Source organism: Hippoglossus hippoglossus, chromosome 17, assembly GCF_009819705.1.
Source record: "Hippoglossus hippoglossus isolate fHipHip1 chromosome 17, fHipHip1.pri, whole genome shotgun sequence".
Lineage (NCBI taxonomy): Eukaryota > Metazoa > Chordata > Actinopteri > Pleuronectiformes > Pleuronectidae > Hippoglossus > Hippoglossus hippoglossus.
The window spans coordinates 1,510,141-1,538,071 of record NC_047167.1 but is presented as its reverse complement, the minus strand read 5'-3'; the positions used below and the strand labels follow the sequence as shown (position 1 = coordinate 1,538,071).

The 27,931-nt window shown below is 40.0% G+C and overlaps 2 protein-coding genes across 3 annotated transcripts in view; one reads left to right on the top strand and one right to left on the bottom strand.

Annotated features, from left to right (window-relative positions):
• Positions 1 to 4,763: 4,763 nt before the first annotated feature.
• Positions 4,764 to 23,584, top strand: LOC117777789. 2 transcript variants are annotated; one of them, XM_034612753.1, is made up of 3 exons: positions 4,764 to 5,927; positions 5,958 to 6,059; positions 23,485 to 23,584. In XM_034612753.1, exon 1 carries the CDS (start codon positions 4,816 to 4,818, stop codon positions 5,662 to 5,664), a length of 849 nt encoding a protein of 282 aa, XP_034468644.1. In that variant the 5' UTR covers positions 4,764 to 4,815; the 3' UTR covers positions 5,665 to 5,927; positions 5,958 to 6,059; positions 23,485 to 23,584. The 2 variants fall into 2 exon arrangements, with proteins under 2 accessions (XP_034468644.1, XP_034468643.1); XM_034612752.1 differs by lacking the exon at positions 23,485 to 23,584 and having other exon boundaries at positions 5,958 to 6,301.
• The window catches only part of tox (thymocyte selection-associated high mobility group box), a 46,223-nt gene continuing 30,530 nt past the window's right edge, over positions 12,239 to 27,931 (bottom strand). Inside the window, exons 5-10 of the mRNA XM_034612713.1 lie at positions 23,861 to 24,106; positions 20,659 to 20,892; positions 19,781 to 19,861; positions 18,564 to 19,043; positions 14,026 to 14,186; positions 12,239 to 13,091 (exon numbers count right to left, since the gene is read on the bottom strand). Of these exons, the coding sequence (XP_034468604.1) occupies positions 13,055 to 13,091; positions 14,026 to 14,186; positions 18,564 to 19,043; positions 19,781 to 19,861; positions 20,659 to 20,892; positions 23,861 to 24,106 (1,239 nt within the window). The 3' untranslated portion in view covers positions 12,239 to 13,054. The remainder of the gene's footprint in view (positions 13,092 to 14,025; positions 14,187 to 18,563; positions 19,044 to 19,780; positions 19,862 to 20,658; positions 20,893 to 23,860; positions 24,107 to 27,931) is intronic.

Sequence of the window (27,931 nt, the reverse complement as noted above, 5' to 3'; positions counted from 1 at the left end):
GCATTGAATGCACTGTTCCGAATGCACATGACTGATAATAGAGTTAAAGTTATTGTTAATCAGCTGTATTGTTATCTCCTACTGAAATAATAGAATTTTCTCATCACAAGCTAGTATGGAGGGAGAATTATTCTACAGCTAACTTTCCTTTTTCCACTTAAGTCTTTTTTGATTTGATGCATTATTCAAAACAAACATACAATAAAAGGAAAACATAACATAACAAAAAATCAAACAGGGAAAAACAAACAAATAGAGAGGGTTTACATTTGAACATTTTACAGTTTCTAGTGTAATTGGCCCTAATCAGGATTTTATCCAATCATTTTTTATAGATAATAGTGTTATGATAGAGCTGATGTCTCTAAACCTTATCATTTGTTCCCCGTTTTCTGGTAAATGCATCTTCTGTCACTCTTGAACAATAAGTCATAATTTCCATCACATATATTTCCTGTACTATATCTAACCATTGTCCATGTCTGGGTTTGTTCCTATCAAGCCAGTATCAGGCTTCTTGCGGTGGCCTGTCTTCCAGCTGGGAGTAGAATTTTGACCAGATACTTAATCTTCCTCCAGAACCATCACTATCATTTATAGGCAGCTAGTGAACAGTGTGTTTATCAGAGCTTTTTGTCTGGGAGAGATGATTATGATTTTATATTGAGGGTTGATGGGAACATTGAGATTCAACCGTAAACTCACGGATTGATAACTGAACAGGCAGACGAGGCAAGACACCTGGTTATCACTTACAAAAGAAACACAAACACACAGTACAATAAAAAGATGCACAATGACCACTGACACTATTATTATTATTATTGAATATTCACATTAAATCAAATAAAGTGTGACGTTTTGGTTAGTGGTGGTATCTGTACTATGTTCACACAAAATACGCCCTACTTCCCTTTGAGGTGAAACTGCAAACATGTCAGTATATAACACTGTCATAGTCTGTTGTGGAAAACTTCTGCAGTTGCTCATGTTCACTAATCAGCCACACTAATCTGTTAATAATATGAAACCTTGCTGTTGTTTGGTAACTCATAATATTTCATCAGAGGGGAGGGCACACTACAGAGAAGTCTATCGGATGAAGAGCTTGAGCAGACACATCGGCGTCATGGCTGTCATCCATCAGTGTCCTCTGTGGATGACCTGAGTCTCCTCTGATGATACCACACACACACATATATATTCTCTCTCTTCACTTAATTCATTTAACTTGTTTTAATGTCCCAGTAGATGACGATAGTGATAATGATGAAGCTCTGCTGGGTTACAGCCCAATGGAAGAGATGCTACCTTATCACCATGTTACCTGTTCTCTGACACAATATCACCTGTAAGTATAATACTTTCCATTATCAGTATAATTTAATCATTGAAATTTATTCCAATGCAGTTATTGCAAGTCGATTGTCACACTGACTATTAATAAAGTAATAACGTCTCCAACCCACCAACATTAGGTGTTTTGCGGATGTTGCTGCTGTCAGTAATCAGAGCCCTGCATGTGTCCCATCATGCTTTGCTTCCTCCGTGGTTTGTTCTGAGGATACCATCATTGGCCACAGACTGGCTCATAGGTAACACACATTCTGTGCGTGCACAGTCCATAACTAAAAGATTGAATTCAATTCAATTTTATTTGTATAGTCAAGACCTTAAAAATTAAATGATGTTTCATGTGTTTACATAAATACAAATGCACATGCATACACACACAGACACAAATGTGTTCTCAGGTGGAAGAAAACCTGGGATGACACAGGTATAATAACTCAACAGTATGATGAGATTGTACTGAGATTGTACTGAGAAGTAGTTTTTTCCTTATACCATCTTATTTCACCAGTCTATTTCAACATTCTTACATTTGCTTCATAATTGCAAAATAAATTAAAACACGATCTCATCCCTGCTGCCTCTCAGGGCCTCATAACAATCATAGGATGGTATGTGATCGGGGTTACAACTGCAGCTGGCCATCTGTGTCTCCTCCAACCAGGACATCGCAGTGTGATGTCACGACCGTACACTCGAGACCTGGCCATCGCTGCAGTTATCTGCTTTATTGGTGAGAATGATACACAACACAATGAAAGTAGGTTTAGCTGTGTCACTTCATCAGGAAACATTGTTTCATAAAGAAACACAGTTTCGTGAATGCAGACTTGAACAACGAACACTCGGTCTCGTAAATGAATGTGTCTATTCTGGCTCCATAGGAAACATCATAGAATCTGCTTGAATACCCCCCCCCCCCCCCCCCCCCCCCCATGAGAAATTTATTCCAAACTGCAAACAGGACAAGGTCAAATATCTTTTCTGAAAGTTATTGAGTCATTCAGTATCATGGTTTACAGAAAGCATTAGATGCCGAGATGCTATGTCAATGGTTAAAATGTCCATAATGACTTTCAACAGCTAGTTTATCTACTTATGTATTAATTGTGTAAAAGATTAACCATAATCATTATTCTTTATAAGTATAGTTCATTAATATACAGAACAATGCATTGACACCAAAACCACAGTTTGTTGCATCTTACATTTTGTCATATTAGTTGCATTAAGATTAGTTATGCCACCTTTACATTATGTCACATTTCTCTAAAATTAAAATGACGGCCTGTTAACATCAAAAGTAGTCGAAGCCAAATTAGTTTGTGTCGATGGGAAAGACGGATGTGCGGTGGCTAACTGCAAAAAAAACATGTGCTACGTTAATTGCACTTTGTACCTTGTGTAAAAAAACACCAAGTGGAAGTGGAGTCAGATCGTCTCTGCACAGTGGTTCTCATTTCCTAACTCCTTACAGCTTCTACTTCTGATGTTTCCTTGACCCTGTCACGTATTCCATCAGGGTCAAGGAATAGTGGTTAGGAAAGGAGATTATTTGGACTTTTCGAACGCAGCCCCTGTCATTTCACTTTCAAATTTCAGGTTATGTGGAATTATATATTTGGACTCAGTTTACGTTATCCATTAGTTAGAATTTTTCATTCTCAAACTCATACCCTCCCAAAGATTAACACTGCCTAGGTTTTTTAATTGTGAAAATTGCATTCATCATGTACTCTAATTCTTTGTAATCAATTTGTTTCTTAAATGAATTGAATTTGAAGCTAAATGATTTTTTTAATGAATGATTTGTCTGAATATGGTCTCAATTAATTTGTAATGTGAAAAATTAAATAAAATTGTGGAGATAAATTTGGATACCTATTAGAGACACTGCAATTAAAACCTGTCCTCTCCTTCTGTGCTTCAGGTGGAGTTGGCTTGACTCTGCTGGTAGTCCTGATTTACTATCAAGTGTCTCGCAAGAAGAAACTGAAAGAAAGTAAAAGACAGAAGGAGGAAGAGGAGGGAAGCACCTCAGGGATCAGCAACCATGTCAACCACGTGGATGTTAGTGAGAAGAGGAGGGATGTGTTCATGCAAAGCAGTAGCGGTCAAACATTGGACAGGAACGCCATGATGTTAGAAAACCATGGTGGCCAATTTCGGTCCGAAGGGGACGAAGATGGAAGCCATGTTAGGTGCCTGGACTGCACCAAAGGACAGAGGGGTGTGTGGCCAAATCAGATGAGATGGAACAACGGGATAAACAGAGAGGTGGAGGCAGAGGAGGAAAGAGAGAAGAGGAGAATGAGGGCGATGATGACAGAGGAGGAGAGGAGAAAGCCTGGGACTCAGCAGGGAATCCTGGGCAGGGACGTTCCTAACAAGCCTCTTTCTCTTGGCAACTCCAACTCTCTCTCTCATCCATGGAGAGAAACGTTCCACGAGAGGCCTGAGACCCTGACAGCTTATAAAACAGACAGAAACATGGACATCCACAGGACTGGGGTGGAAAGTAGGAGTAATGGAAATGAGACTTTACACTGCGAGAGCTGTCACAGGACCTACAGACCACCAGAGCACACGATGAGACCGGGTAGGATTCACAGCAACATGAGAGACTCTGCTCTATTTGATGGCTTCCCTCCACAACACAGACTGATGGACATGGGAAGGAATGTTAACTACAACCAGTTTGACATGATGAACAATACAGATTTCAGAAGAGAATCAAGACACGTAACGTTTGATCTGGAGCAAGGTGAAGACAGGAGGGAGAAGAGGGGGAGGACCTCCAGAGACAAAGAGAAAGGAAGAAAAAGGAGACAGAAAGTTAAAAACCAATCCCCTGGAAAACTGAAGGTTAAACTAAACTTGAGCCCTCTACGAAAAAGCAAAGTCCATCCAAAGAGGAAAAATGAGCAAGGCCACTTGGACAAGAGCAGCTCCAAGAAAAGTAATGAGAAAAGACAGGATAGAAAAGAAAAGGAAGGAGAGGAAGGGAAATCAAAGTCAGGCAGGAAAACAAAAGGGAGCAGCGAGAAAGGGAAGAAATCCACCAAGAGTACAGGCTTGTCTGAGGAAGAGAAGGAAACCAACGAGGACGGAGAAGGACAGAGCAAAACCACCTCTAAACAGAAGAAAACAGAAGATACGGCAGCTGACAAGGAGGAGAATACAAACCCTGTCCACCCCCAACCTGCTGATAGCACCAGTACTGCTGACCAGTCAGCCTCTGCTGGTACCATTGGACAGGGTCAAAACTTGCAGGGTGGGAGTATTCAGTATCAAGAAGCTGGATTGCTACTGAGAAATGCTCAGCTTCCCTCACAGCACCCCTTTTCCCTATCTGCTGCTGATGGGAATCGTACTGCCAACCTTTCACTGCTGGGCTCAGCTGACTCACACCTGACTGGCAGCAGCCTCTCTCTTCAAGGAGGGAATATTCTACTCAACACCATGGCCCCAGGATCTAATGCACTGTTCCCCAATGGACAAGCTAATTCTGTTGCTCCAATCCTTGGGCCAAGCTCAGCTTCCAGTGGCGTAAACAGCTTTAACAGGCAAACTGGGGTCGGCCTCATGTCTCCAGCTACTGCTCTTCTGGCTAACTCTGTTCATGCTAACACTTTGCAAGCAAGTGTCTTACAATCCATTCCTCTTCATAACTCCCAAGCTGGAGGACTTTCCACAAACATAATAACAAATCCAGTTATACATCCTGTGCCCAAACAGGCTCCATCTCCGAGCCAGCTGCCTCCAGACAGTTCTCCTCTTGTAGTCGGACTACAGAACGATCCAGCCCAGGGACCAGGCTCTCAGACTGTGGAAGGACAACATCAACTGTCCCTGGAAACTCAAGCAGCCCAGTCCAAGGAGAGGCTCCCTGTCCAGGCTCAGGCAGCTCCAGGTACAGATGGTTTGACTGGGGTAACCCCTCAGGCACCGGGATCAGTGACCTCTGTGGAGCGTTTGTCAGACAATATTGGTCAGACAGGGACTGAGCATGTACCTGGTGGGTCAACAGACAAAATGTTAGCTGGGGGTGTGGTTCTACCTGGAGGAGCAGCAGTGGGGGTGTCTGGAGACAGCACAGAGGCAGCTAATGTGTCTGTATCAGGTGTCTGTGTGCCTGGTTTATCTACACAGAGTGGATCCTCTACAGGCGCTGATGGAGCTGCTGCACTGCTGCAGCAGGAGTATGTGTCAGAGGAGGGAGGCTCCTCCCCGAGGAGGAAGCTGAGGCTGGTGCTTCCTGAGAAGACATCCAGCCGACCCCCCACTGCACTGGAGAGGAAAATACGCTAGCAGCTCACACCATATTACAAATGAGTTGGGTAGATATATTCAATTCAGAAAATATCCAGAGCTGTTCACTCCGAATTAAAACAAATCTTTAATGCTCCCTGCAGGATAATTGCCCCACAGCAAACAGGTCAATGTCTCTGCTGCATTGGGAGCCCTGGTCTCTGAGCGTTAAATGAGTGCTAAGGGAAGCGGAGACAAGAAGAAGTTAAATATAATAACTGATCAGTTGTGGCCACAGTCTCTGGGCTCAGGTTCAGACGCGGGTTCAGGAGGAAGTCTAGACAGGCCTACAGGCTGAGCAGGAGATCCACCTGGCGTTACTGACGATCTGACCGAGACCAACCAGTCGTATACTGCAGAGGTTGCTGACTGCTGAATGCAGCTCTGATGTGCAGGTGAGTTCGAAACTGTGACATCACACTCAGTCAGTCCTACACGCGGACACATACATGGACCAGACATGGACATACAACACACAGGGGGACGACCGGGGAGAGAGACAAAAGGAAAGGGCAGGCAGCAGGTGGGTCCAACAATGAGAAACTTCATTTTTAGATTTCTGTTTAAATCTGTGTGAAGATGAGCAATTGTCAGTACAGTGTACAGAAAGTGAAGGGGTCTGAATATTTTCTGAAGACACTATATTTTATGGATTGTTTTAACAAAGGTCAGACAAAGCACGTCTACATGTCAAGTTAAATATCATAAAGTCTTACTGAAGGGGGGATTCAGACAATCTGGGACATTGGGTAATGTGGGACACCTAAGCTTCAGTCTGTTTATTTCCTGTTCTAACGAAATCTAGTCAACAGGACTTTTACTATAGGTTTAGCATGGACATCACGTGACTTAATGTGGGTGCTGTCAAACAGAAGCTCCCCAGCTTGAAATTGCATGACAAGGTCAATGATATAGGATTCTGAAAAGATTAATGTTCAGGATATAAACCTGTCATAAATTAGACAAGGTTCCTAATTGTTATCAAATTATGTTTATGGTGCATTCAAGCAATAAAATACCGTAGAATTGTTTTAAACTGTTTTTAGTTTATCAAACTAAAAACTTTACTTTATCCCACTTTATCAAACAGGATTGATAATGTGGGACACCATGCGTTGGGTAATCTGGGACAGTCAATCAAGTTCTCTGAATGAGGGAAATATGCATTTAGGGACTGAAGTAAAAAAGAAAAAACTAAACTAAACCGATGTAACATATGGTCTGCAGTTGTCAGGAGTTATTGGTAAATCCAGTCTGTCCCTGTCTGTTTAAACTGACCTGGTCTGGTTAGTTAACTAGCACATAATCAGTTTGCTCTCTAAAGAACAGAGATGATCTAAAAAGCACAGAAGAAGTCCTGTGGTCTGCAGCCACTGGTTTCACCAAACATGTGGAGACGGCACTGGGTGGTCGGGGATGATGATGGTCTCTGGCCCCAATAGAAAGAATAATCTGTTAGTGTTATTTTGTTGAGTGATTTTATTTTTAATGTGACACACCTTTAATAGAATGTTTCAAATTAATATTAAGTTGAGAATAATAGTTGATTTAAATTATGGTTCTTTATGAAGTAATTTTTTCATAATGCTTTTCAAAAATTGGTAATATTGAGCTTTGCATGTATAAAGCAAGGTGATTAAAGCTTTTTTAAAGCATAATGCAAGTGTCCCAGATTACCAAGTGTCCCAGATTACCAAGTGTCCCAGATTATCAAATGACCCAGATTATCAAATTCAGACAGAATGTCTCCTCTGAGTACGATATCTCCGATCTTTCTTCTTGTATGGTAAGAAAACATCTTAAGTATTACAGAAAGGTATAATCTGTTGATCTAATGTGTAAAACAGATATTGGAATAAGTCGTAGAAGTCAAAATTGCTAAAAGGTCCCAGATTACCCAAATTCACCCCCTACATGTTGTTGACTAATGCCCTGATACTATGTTCTTGAAGTGATTTTGTATACTACAAGAAAATGTAATTTGTAATTTTCAGTTGTTTGATGGGGTTCTGCTTTTATATTTTATTATTATATACACTGGGTATGAATCCATTTTTTTGTAAGCTTGTCCTCATCGTCAGGTCAAGAATAAACCTGATAATAAGATATGAGATATATAAACAATGTAGTATATGTTTGGATACAATTTAACATGTGGTCACCCTTGGATACTTGTGTAATCAATTATTGTTTGATTAACAAAATGGTGCAGTAACATCTTTAGCATTGAAACTGACACAAATGAGAAGCAGCTATAAAAAACATTTACAGACCACATTTTTTAATCTTTGTAACAAACTGAAGCAGCAGGAACTTTGACCTCTGTGCTGATAGCTGCTGAGGCTTGGAACACTCTGATGTGGTTCTGAATGGGTCGTCCATTAATCAGAAGGTAAGTGGTTACATCAGGTTCGATCCCTGGCTCCTCCAGTCATCATGTTGAAGTGTGTGTGTGTGTGTGTGTGTGTGTGTGTGTGTGTGTGTGAGAGAGAATGTGATCTGTTGTGTAAAGCTGAAAGTGCTCGATAAATGCAGTCCCTTCATGCACAGGAGGAAACATTCAAATTTTTTTTTTTACACTGGTTTGTCAGGGAAGCGTATTGCATTCACACAAAAAATTCAGATCTTTTCTTTTGAATTAACAAGAGTTTTTTCTGTTTTCACAAAAAAAAAAAATCCTGCTCTTTTTTAGGGACAGCCTACCTCACAATCCCAAGAGAAGCTCTTATTAAGCATGAAGAGCATTGAAGCCAACATGTCCCAACTGTGTAGTTTGACCCAGTTTTATTTGGTTCGGGGTTGAGACATTTTGAGACGCTTCAGTGCCTGTATACGAGATGAGAGCTTCTCGGTAATTCAGAAAAACTGAGCAATTTTGCAAAAAGCTTCCATAGTTTGTAGTAGATTTTTCTGGAACCCATAGCCAGACAGAAAGTGAATAAGCTATGAGGTTTGGGAAGTGTGTATCACCTCTAAGTGGAAGCCTCTGTGACATATGATTACCCATAACACCCTTCTCTGCACAGGGCTGCAGAGCGTTAGTGTGTCAGTGCTGTGTTGGGTTTCAGCTTTTGGCACAGAGACAGCTGTTTGCAGTGTGCTGGGTTTCACTGGTTACACTGCCGCCCTCTAAACGCTGACCACGGAGGGTTAGGTTAACTTTTACCAAACCTTTACCAGAACACTGGGCTCTTGACTGTAGAGAATCCTTATGGGTACAACTTCAATCAATCAATCAATCAAATTTTATTTGTATAACAACAACCAATAAGAGTAACAAAATGTGTGACATAGCGCAGAGTGACAGAAAAATACACCGACTAGTTTGTTTAAATACTGTCTCCTTACCGGACTCCTCAGCAGCAGCTCCTCTGTCAGTCATTGTACCAAACCACCCAATTTGAGATGAATGGTTGTGATCAGGATGGATGGAAATTGGTGTGAATAGGAAGCAGGTGGGGGGGGGGGGGGGTACAAACCCACCTGCAAGAATGACAAAATCCAAGCACCTGCTCTGCTGTCCAGGAAAACAACCCATTCTGTCCTTTAGCTTTATCTTGGTCTCCACTCCTGAAGTAACATGTGTCTCTCACACAGTTAAATATTTAGCCATGTTCATCAGCTAGTTGCTGACCTGACCTGTGTGTGGTGTGATGCTTGTCAGGTAGAGTACCGTGGATTCATCAGAACCTGCCCCTGAGAACAGCTGCCCATTCACCACTGGAAACAGCTGGATAAGAGCAATAGAAATACAGGCTGTAAAGAGGCTAAAATGCTACTAACTGCAGAGTAAATTATTCCCTGTGGGTTCATCACTACATATAATCAATTGTTATGTTACACATGGTAATTTTCTCTATTTTTAATATAGATTTTTTTTTTTTTCTCAAATCCTTTAGTTAATTTGACTCAGCTCTTTGTGTTGTGTGGTATTCACGTAGGTGAGCCAGCTCCTCAAACTCCCAGCCTGCTGCTGCACTGAACTTCTGTTGTGATGTTGTTGACTCCAGAGGATCCTCAGTGAGCTGGATTACAGGACAATGCACCTAGAGGAAGTAGGTGCACCCCCCTATTTTTGCCATCAGGGGGCAGTGTGTGCCTTCTGAGAGAAATAAGATGTGAATTGATGCGATAAAAAAAAAATCTTTTACTGTTTAACAGTCTTATTGAAAACCAGCTGATAAAACTCACAAAAATCACTTCATGATAAATGGTATTGTCTTAAAAATATAACATGTACACAGCTCCATATCTCATCATGTGGAGAGTTCATGCTTAACTACTAATGGTGGTTATAAAAAAGTAAATAATAAGCAATATTGAAAAGAAAGGCAATCTCTCGAATTGTTCATCTTATCAAATACAGTACCAGCCTGCACCAACCACCAACACTTGTTCACACTAGTGTAGCTGTGTCCCCAGGCTTGTCTGTGTGAAATGCAAATGTTGCAGAAGTGCCTGCTGGGTGTGTGATGGAGCTGCCTTGCCCCTTACCCCACACTAGACTTGTTTCTACTGAAGAATGAAAATATGCACCGATATCCTGTGATTTATACACATGTCAGATCCATTAGTATCTGCTCACCTCCGGCTGAACTGATTATTAATCACACTGATTATTAATCTTGTGCGTATCAGACCAATAACTAACATGATGAGGATACCTGAGGTCCGACACGTCACTACTTCACCCTGGCTCTTAATCTTTTCAATATTGATGGAAAACTGTTTTTATAATATCAGCTTATCTGACAATTCTTATGTCTTACTCTTGAATCACCCTTTTTTTTTTTGCGTTACTCAATAGTAAGAACAAATGATAGTGTCTCATATAGTCACAAACCCAAGTGTTGCTTTGGATGACATGAATCAAAATGTAAAGATTTGATCACCCTTAACTTTCCATAATACAGCAGCATTTTTTGACCTCAATAATAAATGGACTGCTTCTTTTTCTGGCACTCAAAGTTCTGTAAACAAGTATCAGTGTTTGAGAAATGATGGATCACCAACCCTCCGCTGAGCAGACAACCTGCTCTACCTAGCTTTGTGTGTCTGTTGTGTAGTAACCCAGGGCAGTGAGTAAACGATGGGTGTATCAGAGCTTTTCCACAGAAAACCACATCTTGTTGTTACAGGAAATGACAAATGTCAGAACTGTGAGGGATCCGGAGTTGTTGGCTGTACTTTTAATCAATGCTGATGTCTGAATGCGAGCATACTTCAAATAACTGTTTCACAGGTACGGGCAGCTTTAGAATGTAATTCAGCCTCTGGGGAGAGGGTTCACCTTTCAGCACAACAATGACCACAGGCCAAGACACTGGAACAGCTTCAGGATGAGTCTCTCTGCTCTTCAGGGCCTCAGACACAAAGCCCAGACTTGAAGGTGGCAGTTCAGAGAAATTTCCATCCAATCTGATGGAACATGAGAGGAACTGATGTGCAAAGCTAAAAGGGATTAAACCACCAATGCTGGAAGCTATAATTGCTGCCAGAGGGGCTTCTACAGAATACTCAGTGAAGGGTCTGTATAGATTTGTGTTTGTGGTTCCTGGTTCAAATCCCGATTTTGGCAGGGGTCTTTCTGTGTGGAGTTTTGAGTTCTCCCCATGTCTGCGTGGAGAACTCCTTCACACATGCAGATTGGGTTTAGGTTAACTGAACACTCCTAACTGTCCACAGGTGTGAATGGTTGTTTGTCTCTATATGTTGGTCCTGTGACACACTGTCCGGGCTGCATCCCTCCACGTGGCTCCTGATTGATGTTCAAGATCAGTGAAGACAGTGGGTTTCTCGATGTAAAGTTCACACATATTAGTACAAAATGAATTTAATCCAAAGGTGTTTTAGTCTGGACCAGTGGCCCGGCTGAGAAAGGGCTGAAAACAATCGAAATCTCTGTTGAAACTATTTTTACAAGAAATTATTAGAGCTAACAAATACATATTTTACAAGACTTCAAAGGCTTTTGTTTTGCAATTCCAGCTCCCCTGCTCTGAGTGAATGCAAAGGCCAAGGTGCAGACAGTGAACTGTGTCACAGCCGAGCTAAAGAAGTACATTATTATGTGCGCATGATTAAAGCAGCTGCCACAAATAGTTGGGAAATCAACATCATAAAAGAGGCAGGTTTTGGAGTAATGACTGCACATCAATGCAGCACTGACTTTATTCTCAAACACATTATAAGAATCTAAAAATAAAAAAATCTTCATGGTAGTTGTTGCCCAGAGTTCCTTCATCTGCCAAAAAAAACACAGTAATACAAAGAGATACAGAGCGAGAGATATGTCTCTCATCAATCATCATCATTAACACTAAAACAAACCTTGAATTGATTAAAAAACAACATTAAAACACAGCCAACCCAGCAATAGTTATAGTTTTTTAAATAGCCTCTCAGCACAGAGGGACAGAGATGACAAGAGACCATGCAAACCCAATCAACTGCTCGCTCTCATTAACACTTCACACACTCACACATGCAGGTTGGATCCAGATCAATATTATCAACAGACATATGCCAGGAGGAGGAGCTGTCATTGTACAAAGGAGTATTTTTGTTTCTTTTCTTTTAACAAAGAATTCTTTGACATTTCATTATTTCAAAAGACTAAAATACATTGGATTTCTACCCCGGCACATGTGAGCCTCACTGCGAGAGAACAATTAACATTTCTTTTAAAAGCTACATAATTCAGTCACGACTGTGTTCAGCACTGCTTCAGAATCACATGTTTTTTTTGTCTCTATAGACATTTTATTGGACGTCAGTCCATACTACATCAAGCCGAAGGCTGATATTCATATAATTAGAGACACAATTTGTGAGAATCTGTTGTATTGGGTTATTAACCCTTCATTTGCGTACTGTGCTCCTCTGGCTTTGGTTGTAGAAGGATACAGCATTTATAAGGGGAAAGGGAAAAACGATCGACAGCTCACAAAATTATGTTACAGCAATTTACACTCTTTGAAATGATGTTAACACCATTTTTACAAAATGAGAAAGTAGATATGAAATTTTGAGGGCTAACTGGAAATTGGACAGAAGTATATACATTTATCAGCATGGTTCACAGCACAGTACCTGCCCACCTCTTCTCACTGCTGTACACATTTTCTTTTCTGCAGAGAAAAGATCTGACGATGATCTTGTCAGTTTGTAACACTGTCCTTGTGCCTTAAAGGAGAATTAACACACAGAAATGCTCTTTTTTTTTGGAGTGTTGACCTCAGGTTTGGTTCAGGTTCAGGTTCAGGTGGTCTCTGTGTGGGTTGAGCCCCTCTTGGGTTAAGACCGGACGAGGCTTGTGTTGGTGTAGAGGTGAGGCTGGAGGTTTCCGTGGTGTGGCAGTTCAAGGGCTTGGCGGAGGTTTGTCCTGAGATTAGCTCAGATACAGAGTTTTGTCTCTCTGAACAGCTCTGTGAGGGGAGGAGAAACAGAATGAGCTTAAAGATGGAACAAAACAGTCAGAGACAGTGAACAATACAGTGGATATGTTTGACAGTGGAGGGGGCTGATATTAATGTTTATGGCTGGAATGCAAACAACAGGGCTGGGCCTATAAACACAAATGGATGACTGAATCATTGGTCAGTCTGTGAAAGGATTCTAAAAATGGACTTGTGTGAGACCGTATGATGGAGCAATTATCTCCAACACGTAAAAAAAAAATGGGAGAATACATTTGCCACTTGCCATTTTTCTCCTTTTTATATTCCCCTTATAAATTCCACACTCCCATAATCCCCTTTCTCCCTCCTCCATTTTGCATATTCTCAGCAAAGAAGTAAAGAACAAACAAAAAAAGAGAGGTCACAGTGAGAGTTTCCTCATTGGCCGTTGCTCTTGCTGGCGCCAACATTTTCTATTGCGTCATATGGGGGAGGGTTTACACAGGGACTGTTGCCAACTCAGTGCCTTTGTTGCTAGATTTACAGACTTTTCAGGATCTCTACCAAAACCTTTTTTTTTTCCAATAAAGCAACAAATCCAGCGACTTTCTGGACAAACATTCGCTTCTGTCAGTAGAAGAAGGTCACTAGTTCAGCACCACAAGTACGAGGTGCTTGACATTATTAACATGCTAATTAGCATATTACATCATGCAGCAGTATTTAGCGACTTTTCAAGCAGGATTGAACTAATTTCCACAGAAACTCATTGTTTACAGTGGTTCCACAACAGTTTTCATCTACATCCTCAATTTCACATATTGACCACACACAGTCCACACATACATTAGATTGGATTAGACCTGGTCCTGTTTGGATACCAGGATGCAGGATTGTATCAAATTCAACACAAGAGTAAGTTACTCTTTAAAAACCCATCATGGTCAACGACTCTACCTACCCGTTGCCGTGGTAATCCGTGCTCCAGTCCAGAGAGGGGTGGTGATTTGGTGTGTGTCGACCCAGCTGGTGGTAGTCCACTGATGATGGCATCACCGCTCCACCATTAAGCATACCTCCTCCTAATTGCTGGTAGTCAGACCGGAGAGAGGGAAGGTAGCCCTGAAATAAAAAATAAAACATTTCATGTAAAAGATCTATATTTATATAGATCTTTTCTAGTCTTGATGACCACTCAAAACGCTTTACAGTACAGTTTTGCCATCAAATAATATTTCAGTTGCTGATACACAGATGTGTGTAATACCAGATGAGCAATGCTGCTGCAACAACAGGATGCATTTTCATGTTCCTGCAACAGGGGAGGTGCTAGCGAAAGGTTGGTGGGTTCTACTTTCTGATCTTTCTAAAGCTGACTGTGATAGAGTCTGATAACAGCCATGGAAGTGTGGTTTTAGTTTGCAGGTAAGAGAAGAGTAGCTGTCTATCACAACCAGACAGACTGTGAGGCGAACCTCACCCAGGGGACGAGATGCATCCAGAAGTAACTTTTAGTGGTTCCAATCACTGATTTGGCAAAACACTGCTATTTACTTCTTGAGTTGCCACATGTGGTTGCAAATACTAGAAATTCCTCTCTCGTATCAAACACGCAGTGATCTCACTCACAAAACTCTCAGCAGCCTAGTTGATGTTAGATTTGGGAGTGTGTCCAAAAAGTCTGTAACTTCACAAAACCAACTATTCAAAATCATTCTCACTTCATACTTTGATTGGCCAACTGTGTAGCTGTGTGTCTCTTTTTCACTAAATGGGACACTATTAAGTTGAACAACCGAGTATTACACTATGAATGTCTTCCCGGAGAGTCAGTAATCCTTAGGCTTCAATTCTACTCCCTTGCAGACACAAGCTGAGGACACCAGTTGTTCTGATTATATCTTATGTCTAGTCCACTAGGAGGAGTGCATGAGCAGTTGGTGCCCTTGTGGCTTAGTGGCTGTGCAGACTGGTGAGGACAAGTCAGCCTGGACACAACTAATGGGAGGGTACATGACATCCCCTGATCACAAACTTCATGTCACCCTCATGTACTTGTGAATATGGAAAGTGTAACCTTAGCTTTAGCGCTAAAATTTGCTTATAAAATTGCACTCTTTCTTAGTTACTAAAGCCTTTTTCAGACATGAGCTCCGTAGAAATCCGCACAATGGGGTCCGAACAGTCAGACACGTTCACAACAACAGAAAAATCTCCGGAGAGTTCATCCGGAGATATTTGTTTTTTTCATTGTTGCGTCCATCGCATGTTAGAAACGTCATCGACACGCCCACATCCTGGCACTGAATCCTCCAGAGAATCTCCTGCTGTTTTCTAACATGGGCTCATTCAAACATTATCCGAGTGAGTTTTTATTAAGGGGCTAGTCGGAGGAACTCCGGAGAATGTGCTTCTCACATACAGCCCCTCCGGATATTTTCAGATACTGTATTCAGGAGTTCAATGCAGATCTTAAAGCATCTGATGTCAAATTTATACACAGAGGGATGTCAAATCAAATCAAATATACTTTTATTGTCCCATAGGGAAATTTGTCTTGGGCCAAAGTGCTACAGCAGCTGCTGTCAGACATATTTATACACTTTCCAAGGATATAATTACCTCCAATGTTGGTCAAACAAAACGTCCATTAATCCACTAAGAAACAATAGAAGCAAAGATGCTCCTTATAACTCCAGCGATTGAGACAAACAAAGTAATCCATTGATAGTTGACAATCAGGAACTGCTAATAGACAATTCTGGAAACTTGTAATGATGCCAAAATTTAATCAGAGCGGAGTACGAAAGTTAAATCCTTGACATACATCACAGTTTTACTACATGTGTTTAAAGGTTGATGTGTCTTATTTATTTCCTCTTACTATGTATATTAGTCTGTAGGCAGCTGAGAGCCCTTCTTCAGTAAAATGGTTTCTGATGAACATGGACACGAACCCAACTTAAGTGGAACGGGAACAGAGCCATTACAGGTTCATCAGCAGTAATTACTGAGTAATTTGCCAGGAGGGAGGAGGGAAGCTGAGGAAAAATTAGGATGGAAAGGTAAGAGGAGAGGAAGAGGAGGAGGTGAAGAGAGGAAATGTAGTCTCAGACCGTAAGAGATGGGAAAAGGGAAAAATAAGCGAGTGCAGTGAGAAAAAGTGCAGGGGTGTGTGTGCATGGGAGTGAGAGAGAGAGAGAGAGAGAGAGAGACAGAGCCTGAAAGGGAAGTTAATCTGAGTGTTGTGAGTGAAAGAGGAGGACAGCAGGTGGTTGGGTTCTCCCCCTCGCCTCCCCCTCTCCTCCTCTACCTCACCTATTCATCCATTGTTTAGCAAATTCTTCTCCTTCACTCCTTCACAAAGACCCCATCTGCCTCTTTTGTCTCTCTCTCTCTCTCTCTCTCTCTCTCTCTCTCTCTCTCTCTCTCCCCCTTCCCCCATCATTTCCCACTCTTCACTTGGAAAATAAAAAAGTTAGGAGCTCTGTCACTGTGTCCTCTTTTTTTTTGTTTATTCTTTCCATCTTTGCTAAGAATATGCAAAAATGGAGGATTACGGGAGTGTGGGATTTAAAAGTGCTCTATAAAAAGGGGGATGGAATGGGAAGTGAGACTCCATCCCCCCATTTTTTAAACTACTTGGAAGAGACACCATCTGACCGTCTCACACCAGACTGAACACAAGTTCATATTTATTATCCATTACAGCCACTCGGCTTCCTCTTGTTTCGGTTAACGATCAACAGTGTTTGACTGACTTAGGCTACATGCATAACACTACGTTTTCGTTTGAAAATGGTGTTTTTCAAACTAAAACGATCTCTGTCCAAACGGGAGTATTGGTTACGTATCAGTTTTAATGCCTATCCATACTAACACGCCTAAACACTCGCACCATGTGACCACTCACGTACACACAGGAAGCATTTGTTTGTTAGTTTCAGAAAGAGCAAGGCTAGAAACTAGAAGCAGCAACTGGGAAAAGAAGGTAGCAGTTGGATCATTATAAAATGCAGAATTTAACTGCACAGCAGCTGTTAGCGAAGACAACAGAGTCAGCAACGCTTGTAATTGATTATCCATGTTGCATTCTACACTGGTAGCCGAGGCCAATGTCGGTTGTTTTCTTCCAGAGAAGGGTCATGTGATAAGAGCCTGAAGAATCAGTAGGCTACGTAGTGACCGGTTGTGAGTGTCTATGTCATTCTTTCTAAACATCTCCGTTTCTGCCCGTCCAGACTACAAAGCAGCCCCGAGATTTCAAACATTAACAGGGCCAGCAGCTTTTCCAAACTTCTCAGTTTTAGTGGCTCTAAAACTTAAACACTCTAAAAAGTCGTGTGGGCGCCAAGCATATCCACAGCAGAGTTGTAGTATGGCCGTAGTTTCACTGATTGATTACACGAGAGATGGGTAGAAAGAGAGAGACAGAAGCAGAGAAGACAGATCAAAAATTGATGTCTGATTAAAAATTGGTTTTAGAAACTTGACAATTAACAACTATTTACAACTTTACATCTTCCTCAGTATTTCAACTTGTCTGTATAACATTATCTGTACTGTCTGTATTTTTTCAGGTCAGCTAATTCAGCACCAAATGTCCTAACGACTCAATAATGAACATGATTAATAATTAGGATAGGCTGGAATTAATCCCAACCACATCAATTTATTCAACTTAATCCAATACAGTTCTATTCTATTACTCAGGTCCACAAGGAAATGCAGATGTATTTTCTCCAACTCTAGCATCCATCTCGTTTCCACTGTGTGTGTGTGTGTGTGTTGTCTCCTCTGCTGATATATTCATCTACTTCTGCATCTGTGCAGATTCTCCAGGATATGTGCATACTGAGTGTGATTGTGAAAAATAGTTTGATGACCCAAAGCACAAATTGAACAGTACAGATGAAACAGTGTGTGTGTCCCCATTCCATATTTAAGGAAAGTGAAGTGAAAATTAAGTACAAAAAATCAGTATACACATGAAAAAATAAATACATTATTGGTCTGTATTGTCCCACAATGTATTGGGCAAGGAACATGTGTGTTTGTGTGTGTGTGTGTGTGTGTTTTAAAAATAGAATACAGATAATATTCTAGTGTACAGTATACAAATAGTTTGTAGCATTAAATTACGACAAAGATTCTCTACTTCTGATGCAATCTCCACATCTGCCAATTCAGGCTGAGCTCTACACATCCATGATTTGAATCATTAGTCAAGATGTCACCAAAGCAGGAACCTTAAGCAACTTCAGTGAATCAATGTACTAAGCATTGGAAAACCAATCTATGGATGGTCAACTAAAATGTCATGGTAAAAACTCATTATAAAAACATTATATGGCATAATTATTTTTCCACAGGTTTGCTGGATAAAGAGGGCTTGATATATAACACTATAGTAAATATGATTGGTATCAAGTCTTATCCAAATCTCATCAGACACCATTAATGAACAAGCAAGTAAAACAACAAGTCAAAGTGACTGACCTGTGGCATGTTAGGTGAGTGTGTCATTCCCAGTGAGTGTCCACTGAGCTGCTGGTGCTGGTGCTGGTGGTGTGGACTATGTAGTCCTCCCAGGTGTGCCTGGCTATGGAGGGGAGGGGTGGATGCTGTCACCACATTGCCGAGCGAGAGAGCTCCCTGGTGCGGGACACTGGCCCGTGGCACAGTCCCTCTGGAGGACAGAGCCTGGAGCTGGGGGTGGATCTGGGTGTGAGGAGGAGACAGGTGAGGGCCGAGGCCGGGGCTTGAGGCGTGGGAAGGATGGGACGGGTGAGGGTACGACATGTACATGCCCGGGTGCTGATGGGGAGGGAGAGAGTGAGGGTGGGAGAGTGAGCTGGAGGAAGGGTGCTGGCCTGGGTGACCGGTGTAGACTGAAGGTTTGGGTGTAAACATTGAGGTAGAGGAGGAGGAAGACGAGGAGGAGTGGGGCAGCTTCATTTCAGATGGGTCATTGTAACTCTGGGGAAGGAAAAAAAGTTTAAAAGAGAATCAGTTTTACAACCCTCTGGACTGACCTGTTTATTCATTTAGCACATTAAAACCTCAGACGTCCTCTAGAAGAGCATCCTAACAGCACTGTAATGACAACAACCCCCTAAAACCTTCATTTCCCATGATTCATGACACTTTCCTATTTGATTTTAGCAAAGTATTGAATTTGTCATGTATTAAAATCCACGTCTCATCCAGCTCTGAATCAGGGGGAGCGGCAGCTTCTTTTCTTATCTGATGTCAGATGGTACTGATGGTGAGGTTTTACTCAACACAACATCTGCAAACAAACACTTAACTATGGTGTTTCCACACATGGCTTAAATGACAGTAATTCCTCCCTCATGTCAAACTCTGCAGTTGTCTCACACACAAATATCTCGGACAGTGTTTTTTATGTCTGTCTTTTCATTGCAATGAAAAAATACTTCTTGCGGTTCAGTTTTCTTTTATTATCTTGTGCGACAGCAGTAATCTGCTCTGTGATGGTTCATCAAGAAAAACTGTCAATACTGATGTTCCCCATCCCTGGCTTAAAGGAGAATTGTGCATATGTTGCATCTGAATTGTGTGTGTGTGCGTGTACTTGTACTTATATGTTTGTGAGGACCATTTTGAGTATAAACCTTACTGAGTGAGGACATTTTTGGAAAGTGAGGACATTTTGGCCGGTCCTCACATACGGGTGTGTGTGTGTGTAGTACCTGTGAGACCAGGCTAGCTCTGTAGGCAGCCAGTTGTTTCAGATACTCCTTCTTTGCTGTCTCTGTCTTCTTCTTGTACGACTGAAACACAAAAATTGTATTTCTCAAGAAAAAAAACCATTAATCAAAAAATAACTTCTACACATTTATTTAACTAGAAGTAACTCAATAGTTAAGTAACAGTTTTTATTAATGTGAACTATCTTCAGTATTTCAGGTATAATCCTCATAAGGCTAATATTTCTTCCCATCTGACTCATTTATCCAATAACACACAACCATAATAATGAATTTCCAAAGCACCAACTACAACTCTTCTCTGAATGAGCTGAGTCGCCTGTTGTTGGCTATTATGCCAAGTCAGTCATAACAAATATTCTCAATTGTAATGTTAGACCTGATGTTTCCTGTCACAAAGACCATGTAGCTCCACTTTGTTTCCTTTATCATTTAACACGTTATTTCTTCCCACTGGACTTTTTTTCCACCATCTATCAAAACTGAGAAAATATGACAGCCATGCTAGCAGCTCCATTAGGCTGTACTCAGGCACAGCTTTGCTTTAAAGAAAAAACTTTATTCAGTATTGGTCAGTAAGCTAACATGTGCACAATGACAATGTTAAAGGGATAGATCGCCCAAAAGATTAAAAACCATTATGCGGATGGAGGGGTGGGTGTTTGAGTCCACAAAACAATTTTCAAGTTTCAGAGGAAACATATGTATATTTTCTTGCAGTTTTTTGAGATCCCTTTTAGTTTGACTGTCACTGCTATGATATGACTATGGATTACTACCATAATTCTATTTAAGATGATAATATGATCAACAGCGCTGATTTGCTGGTGGAGACTCTAAATGAAAGAAGGTGGATCTACCTGTTTCTGTTCCTCTCCCAGGCCGTCCCACATGGAGGCCACAATCTTGGACACTTCTCCAAAGGTGGCGTTGGGGTTCTGGGCCTTGATGTTGGCTTGGGTGTCCCTGAAGAACAAGGCATAGGCAGACACTGGTTTCACTGGCTCATTGGGGTCCTTTCGCTTCTTCTTCTTTGGCGTTTTCGGTTTCTTGATGTCCACTGTTGCTGGCCGCTTCTCTGCTCCGCTCCCATGCTGAGAGGAGAAGGAGGAGTTTGAGAACGAGCTAACTTTTAAGATAATATAAACTAAAAACTAAAACAGTGGTAGGAAAATAACATGGTTGGTTGTGTAAATGTTGTGTAGCAATGACTGTATCATTAAAAAATATGCTATGATGATTTTTCTTTGTTTTTGTAATTTTCCCTTCTTTCACCCTGGCCTTTGTTCAACTGGTGTACACATTTGGTTATTTACATTTATTATTATTCTGTACGAGTCCGTATATTATAATAATTAAATCATGTAATAGCAATTTAATAGGATGTTTTTTAAATGAACAATATCATTTGGTACTAATTACCAATAAAAGGGACATATTCAAATGGTACATTTATTAACTAACTAATTAATTCCAATTAAAAGACTATTAATTCAAAGAAGGTCAGCCAAACAAGCATCATTGTGAGATTTGTCTACAAACAAACATACAATCTAATCAATGTGAAGAATAACATTTCCAAAAATAAATAAAAGATAAATATATATTCAATGCTCAACATGACAAATACAATTTTGTCACAATGTTAACCTGTAATTAGCTACAAATTATGTAGTTTTAAATGGGACACTTTCATGATATGATCAGAAAATAGCAGATCTGTAAAATAAAGAATTACTGTCAAACTAAAACATTTCAAGTATATCGGTTCTGTCAGCTGGAGGATGAAACAGGCTTCAGAAATGTCAGCTTTTGTCCAGGATGACTGAGATGTGCACATTACATACAGTCCATACAGTATCTCTAATGTATTTTCCACCATTTTTACCAATGTACTGTACCCCTGTTGTGGGCTGTATCAACTTAGTTTACTTCTACCACCTGCTAATGTCAGTCTATTATTGAGCTATTATGAGATTCTTTCTCAGTATATCAATAATCAATTATTTTACCAGTGACACGAACACAGAGAAAAGCAGCTATGCAGAAATCTCTCAAGTATAATAACCAAAAGTATTCTTACTAACTTGTGCTCATATATGAACCTATCACTTGAAGGGAGGCACTGATTAAATATGATCAAATATAGTTTTGTATCTAAATGATTTTTTCCTTTTATTATGACTATATTTCCTTTCTATTTTTTTTTTTGCCTAGTTGTTTTTTTTAATTTCATGATGTAATCTTAAAATGTATTTTATTTCCTCCTTCATGTTTTTAAATGTTGTTCTTATCATTTTCTTTGCCTTAAACAAGCTAGTGTAACATGTATAATGGCTTGTAATGTTGCCCGTCTACAACTCATAGCCGAAGAGAAAAATAATGCTGGTAACTCAAAAACTAAATACTTTACTTTGCTTTACACAACCAAGCCGCCATCAATATCATGGACAAAACAATAGGAACACCTGCCACCATGACACAATGGAGTACCATGGCACTAAACCCACCCCAATGGTCATACTGTTGAAACAACAACTCTCTAAAACAGCTTCAACACAAATTCAACAATGAAACCTTAAGGAAGATAGGATGTATCGCAGTGCTGCTGATTTGGACCACATTAATTCAATTCAATTGTATTTGTAAAGCCCCAAATCATAATATATATTATCTCAAGGCACTTTTATCGAGGTGTTCCTAATAACACGACGACAGAGTGTGTTATTCAACAGTAGGGTTTCGTTTCCCCAGAATTTGAGCAGTCAGTTTGGTGCAGAGTGCTTGTTTTAGTGTGAGACACAGAACGAGGGAGCTGATTTCCATCTAGTTGATATGCAGGGAGAATGGGTCTATTATGACACATTACATTAGCATAACAACTCTTCACTGTCTACATGCACACACACACACGCACGCACACGGACACACACACACACACACACACACACACACACACACACACACACACACACAGAGAAATGGTTGCTACAGCTTAGTGTGATATGACTCACTAACTGAAAGAAACAGAGGATTGTTTTTGTTTGTGTATACACACAATCGGCCACAACATAAAAAACAGTAACTGGTTATATATACAAATCCCCTCCAGAACTATTGGAGGGTCAGAGCTTATTCTTTTGACATCTTGGTGTAAAACATTTTTATGAGACGAGAGTGGAAATTTTCTGCTTTTATTTCCTGGTATTTGCATCTAGATTGTTGAACACCCTTTTGTTTGAACACACCCAATTTTTCAACTGACGGACGATACTGGAACATGTGCCTGACAGGTGTTTATTGTCGCCCAGGTGTTGTCTTTCAGTTTGAATGTTTAAACTTCAAATAGCTAATTTTGTCTTAAACTTGGGTAAGTCACAGATAAAGTTGATTTGAGTCATTGTAAAATACATTGGGCAAAGCAGATACATCGATTGACTGAATTGAAACTGAATGTTTGCTGATTTGATGACTGAGCAATAAACATCGAACAGATCGACCAAGGACAACAACGACTGATGACAGGGCGTGTGAAGAAAACCCCCAAAACAACACTGTCACAAACAAAAAATCTCACAGCCAGTGACATCAGCACCAACATCAAATCTATCCTTTGTCTTAAATTTTCTGGCCTGTCCATGCTTGTATTTTTTCATGACTAGATTTTTGTAATGCCCTCTTTACAGGTATTACTCTACTGCTGCTAGAACCACTGGTTCAAGAAAACATGACCATACACCCACTCAGGCCTCCATCTTTGGCTTCCTGCTTGTTTTTGTATTGATTGTAAAATATTTTTGCAGTACAGGCCCCAAAACTCTGCAATGACTTACCTGCTGAGATCAGAAATACTACATCTGTTACCACTTTTAAATCCCTTCTCAAAACACAATTTAAAAAAGCCTAAATGTGTGTATTAAAATGCATTTTTATTTAACTTGATGACTGTTGATGACCTTTTGTAGAACTTTTTAGCTTTGTTAATAATTTTTACAGAAATAAAGCTCATTATTGTTATCATTAATATTAAGTAACCCATGTGTGTGCGTGTGTGCTTTTTACCCTGAGTCCATCATCATTCTCATCCTCATGTGCTGAACTGGAGGGAGATGGTGTGGCAGATTTACTCTCTGGAGGTGAGGGAGAATTATGGGTGACAGAGTTGCCGCTGAGCCCCAGCTGGGATTGGTTGATGGTGGACAGCTGACTCTGTTGAGACATGCCTGATTGGTTCCTGGGTCCAAGAGCTGCTTCAATTGGCTGTTGGCTGCTGGTAAACCGAGAATCGGAGTTCACCATCTGCTGCATCTGTGCAAAGACAGCAAGCGATCATTGCAGTGAATGATTCTGACGACTGGATGGAAGATCAACCAACGTCTACACAACGTTCCTGTCTGCCACTTCATTGTTTGTTTTTTGCGCTTCTAAAATGATCTCTGTCCACGCAAAGGTTTTGGCACAAAATCAGGTTTAATAACCATCCCTACTAACAGGCCTGAAAACGCAGGCCATATCGAATGATCACATGAACACTCATATACACTGATACGCATGTAAGGAGTTGTATCATTGCAAAATGCAGAGTTTAACTGCACAACAGGGTCAACAACACTTGTAATTTATCATCCATGTTGTGTTCTACACTGGTGGCTGAAGTTAATCCGGTTGTTTTCTTCCGGAAAGGGGTCATATGATGGGGGCCTGACAAATTAATGAAGGCTTTTAAAGACAAGTCGATATTGAAACATGGATCAAACTGAATACTACAATGCTGCTCTGTGTCTGCTAGTGTGAACAGAAAACTGTTTGCTAACACATTCACTACAACGTTATAAGGCTTCTAGCTGGTGAACATAGTGAAGCATTTATCAGCTAAAAAGCCTGTGCATTTTCAATAGGAGTTGCTGGAATCCATCAGGTGACTAGAAAAACAACAAATAAAAAATACAGTGTTTAGGCATATGCTTGTCCTAAATAGTCAAAAAGCAATTTAATTCTGCTTAAAACATCACTGAGTCAGGTCATATTTTTTCTTTTATATAAGGTTTGTATCTAATATTCCATGATGGAGTGAACAGAAGGTGTGCTGAAACAGTATCTGAGCGACATAACATGTTCATGTAACAGACCTACTTAGGCTTTGAGACAGGCTCTGCCTTTGCCTGATAGGATTTGTACAGTGTGCAGCCGTCCAGGATTCACTAATAATGAAGTCTGATAGTAACCATGGCAACCGGCAATACAGGTCAGACAGAAGATGGGATCAGGAGTCATTTAAAACGTCAATTCCAACTCGTCTGTAAATACATCAATATAGATTTTAAACTCCATTTGCTACACTCCACAGAAGCGGCTACAAAACTTGATCGGGAGCAAATGTTATGATGTCCACAGATGCAGATTGGACAGATAAAAGCACAAGTGTATTACCTTGTACACAGATCCTCAATAATTTGTCAGAGAGCTGTTTGCTTCGAGATTTAAAGTGAGGAGACATCATATAAGACTTATTTTTTGTACAATACGATAAATAAATGAAAAGAAAATTATAACATATCGGCTTAAATATGAGACAATTTAAAAAAGTGGTGGTCCTCTTACATTTGAAGATGACATGTTTATTAACCCCCCACCCACACACACGTGCGCCAGCACAGCACAGCACACAATACCCCCAGAAACCAAGAGAAAACCTGGAAGAATGCATAATATTTCCTTTAAAATATATGTCCCCCAAATAGACAATGGAGGCAATCTTGAATAAATAAAGGTCATCTTACATTTTTTTCATTAATGTTGATATTTAAATGTCACATCAAAATACATCTTAGTAAAAACTGTAGCTCCAGAGCCATGAGGTAAACTACAACACAGCAGTCTTAAGCAGTTCTGGACAAATGGATTGAATATTATTTCGTGGCATATTTTTCCTTTGTGCTCCAACTGTCAACCATTGTGTGGTGTAGCTTAGTCAACTGACATTGCCAAAATGTGAACAACTGATGAGTTAGTCATCAGTGGTATTCTGTTCATTTCTCAGGAAAACAAAAGTTATCACTGCTAAGACCTGCAGCATGGGAACTTTGACACGTATTATAGCAAAATATGAAGATGGAACTCGGTTGATGGCGTGTATTGAGAGTTTCCTCTTAGTAAGCATTGAATAATAACGGATGTGGTCTTCTACGCACTGCCCCTCTTGGGAAAGCATAGCCAGGTTACTGGCAGCAGGCTCTGAATACAGCTGCGGTATTTAGACGGAATGCACAGTGACATTTCTCTAACTTTGGAACAGGTTTCACATTGATGTGCGTACCAGAAAGACGTGCTGAAAAATATCGGCTGCGGTTTGGTACTGGTTGGGGTAGGACTTCGATAAACGTCATCGTAGTGAACAGTTAAAATATTCCACTGTCATATGCTCTCGAAAGCTTTTCACTCTGATCTCACGTACAAGCTGAGATATTAATGATGCATTGATAAATAAATAAAATACATGGATTTAAATGAAGCAATCAACATTTTTTACTGGTTTATTTGGTTGTTGGAAATATGTTTGGGCAGGTTGGGTTTAATGATTACAAATTATTGTTTTATTTGTATTATGACTATTAAACTGCGAGGATCAGGATGAGAGATTGAATATTTACAAAACTGAAAAGAGAGGAAATATATGGGAGGGGATGGAGGTTCTGTATTATACCTCTGATTTGAATGGTTTGCATGGTAACATCACTGGCAGTTGACTGGAATAAGAGGTCACACAGCCCCATGAAGAGCCCAAATCATTATCAAAATTAAACCACACATGTTAAATAAAACAATGCATGGATTTAAAAGAACTAATCAAACCTCTTAATGGAAAACATTTCGTTTTCAGAAACATTTTTCGCAAGTCTGGATTTAATGACTAAAAAGTACTATATATTATCATATTATTGTTCTTTTATTATGACTGTATTATAGGAATTAATCTTCAAGGCTAAGGATGACAGATTGAAACTTAAAAATTAAAATAGTTACTTTACTAACATTTTAAACACAAGAGAAGAAATTTAAAGAACGGGAAGGAGCTACTGTATTTAAGCTCTAATTTGAGTGGTTTTGTGTGGTAGCATCACTGGCAATTAATAAGAATAAGTTGTCACAAGGTCACAAAACACAACGTAGAGCACCTAACTTAAACACTGTTGAACCACACATTTGGAAATTTAACAACGGGAAAAGTAGAAACCTAATTTTCCTTCTGGCGTTCACAAAATCATTTCTGTTGAAGAATGAAGGGAGTAAGAGAGGGGGAACCCCTGAAGGGTGAGTAATGACTGACTCATGTCATGAGGGAGGGAAATTTTGATTAATCATAAACCAGGGGCACATCTTCACATAGGTGTCATTAATGATGGTATTTCAAAATGTAAAGTAGAGCAACAAAATCCCAACAAAATCCCAACAAAATCAAACAAAATCGTTTTTTGCTTTTAGGAAAATCAGAACTTGAAAATGTTTAATTGTATTTACTATTATTGTTGCACAAAGACATATGATTGAAAACAAAACTATGAATCTTTGGTCTGAATTACCAAAACATGCAAACAATGGCAAGCTATGAAACATTGTTGTTTCTCCTTACTATATATAGGGTTAATATTAGGGTTGGGCCATCCATCACTGATGCAGTCAGTAATCGTGATGTTGAACCCAACATAATGACCCCACCCCCACACTCACCACACACACATAAATTCTAGTGTCTCCTCTATGGCGTAGAAAAAATACATTTATTACTTATTTCTTATTTATTACCTATCTGCAGGGATTTCCCCAGGGATAATCAAGTTGAGTTGCAGAACGATTGAATATACTGTAGAGAGCCGGCCAGAGAAGAGTGAAGGAAAATGAAAATGAAGGATTCTAATTATTACAATAGATCCTTGTGCTCAAGAAACAGCTTATTTAATCACACAATATATACGACCCAGTGGATGCACGTTCTAACAAAATGTTTATTAATGAGCATTGTCCCTGTAATTTTAAACTGAATAAATAAATTATTTATGTTCAAACATAACATTTTTTTTAAAAAATCTATACCTGGTGCTCAATTTCCTCAGTAAATGAGAATAAATAGTCTTA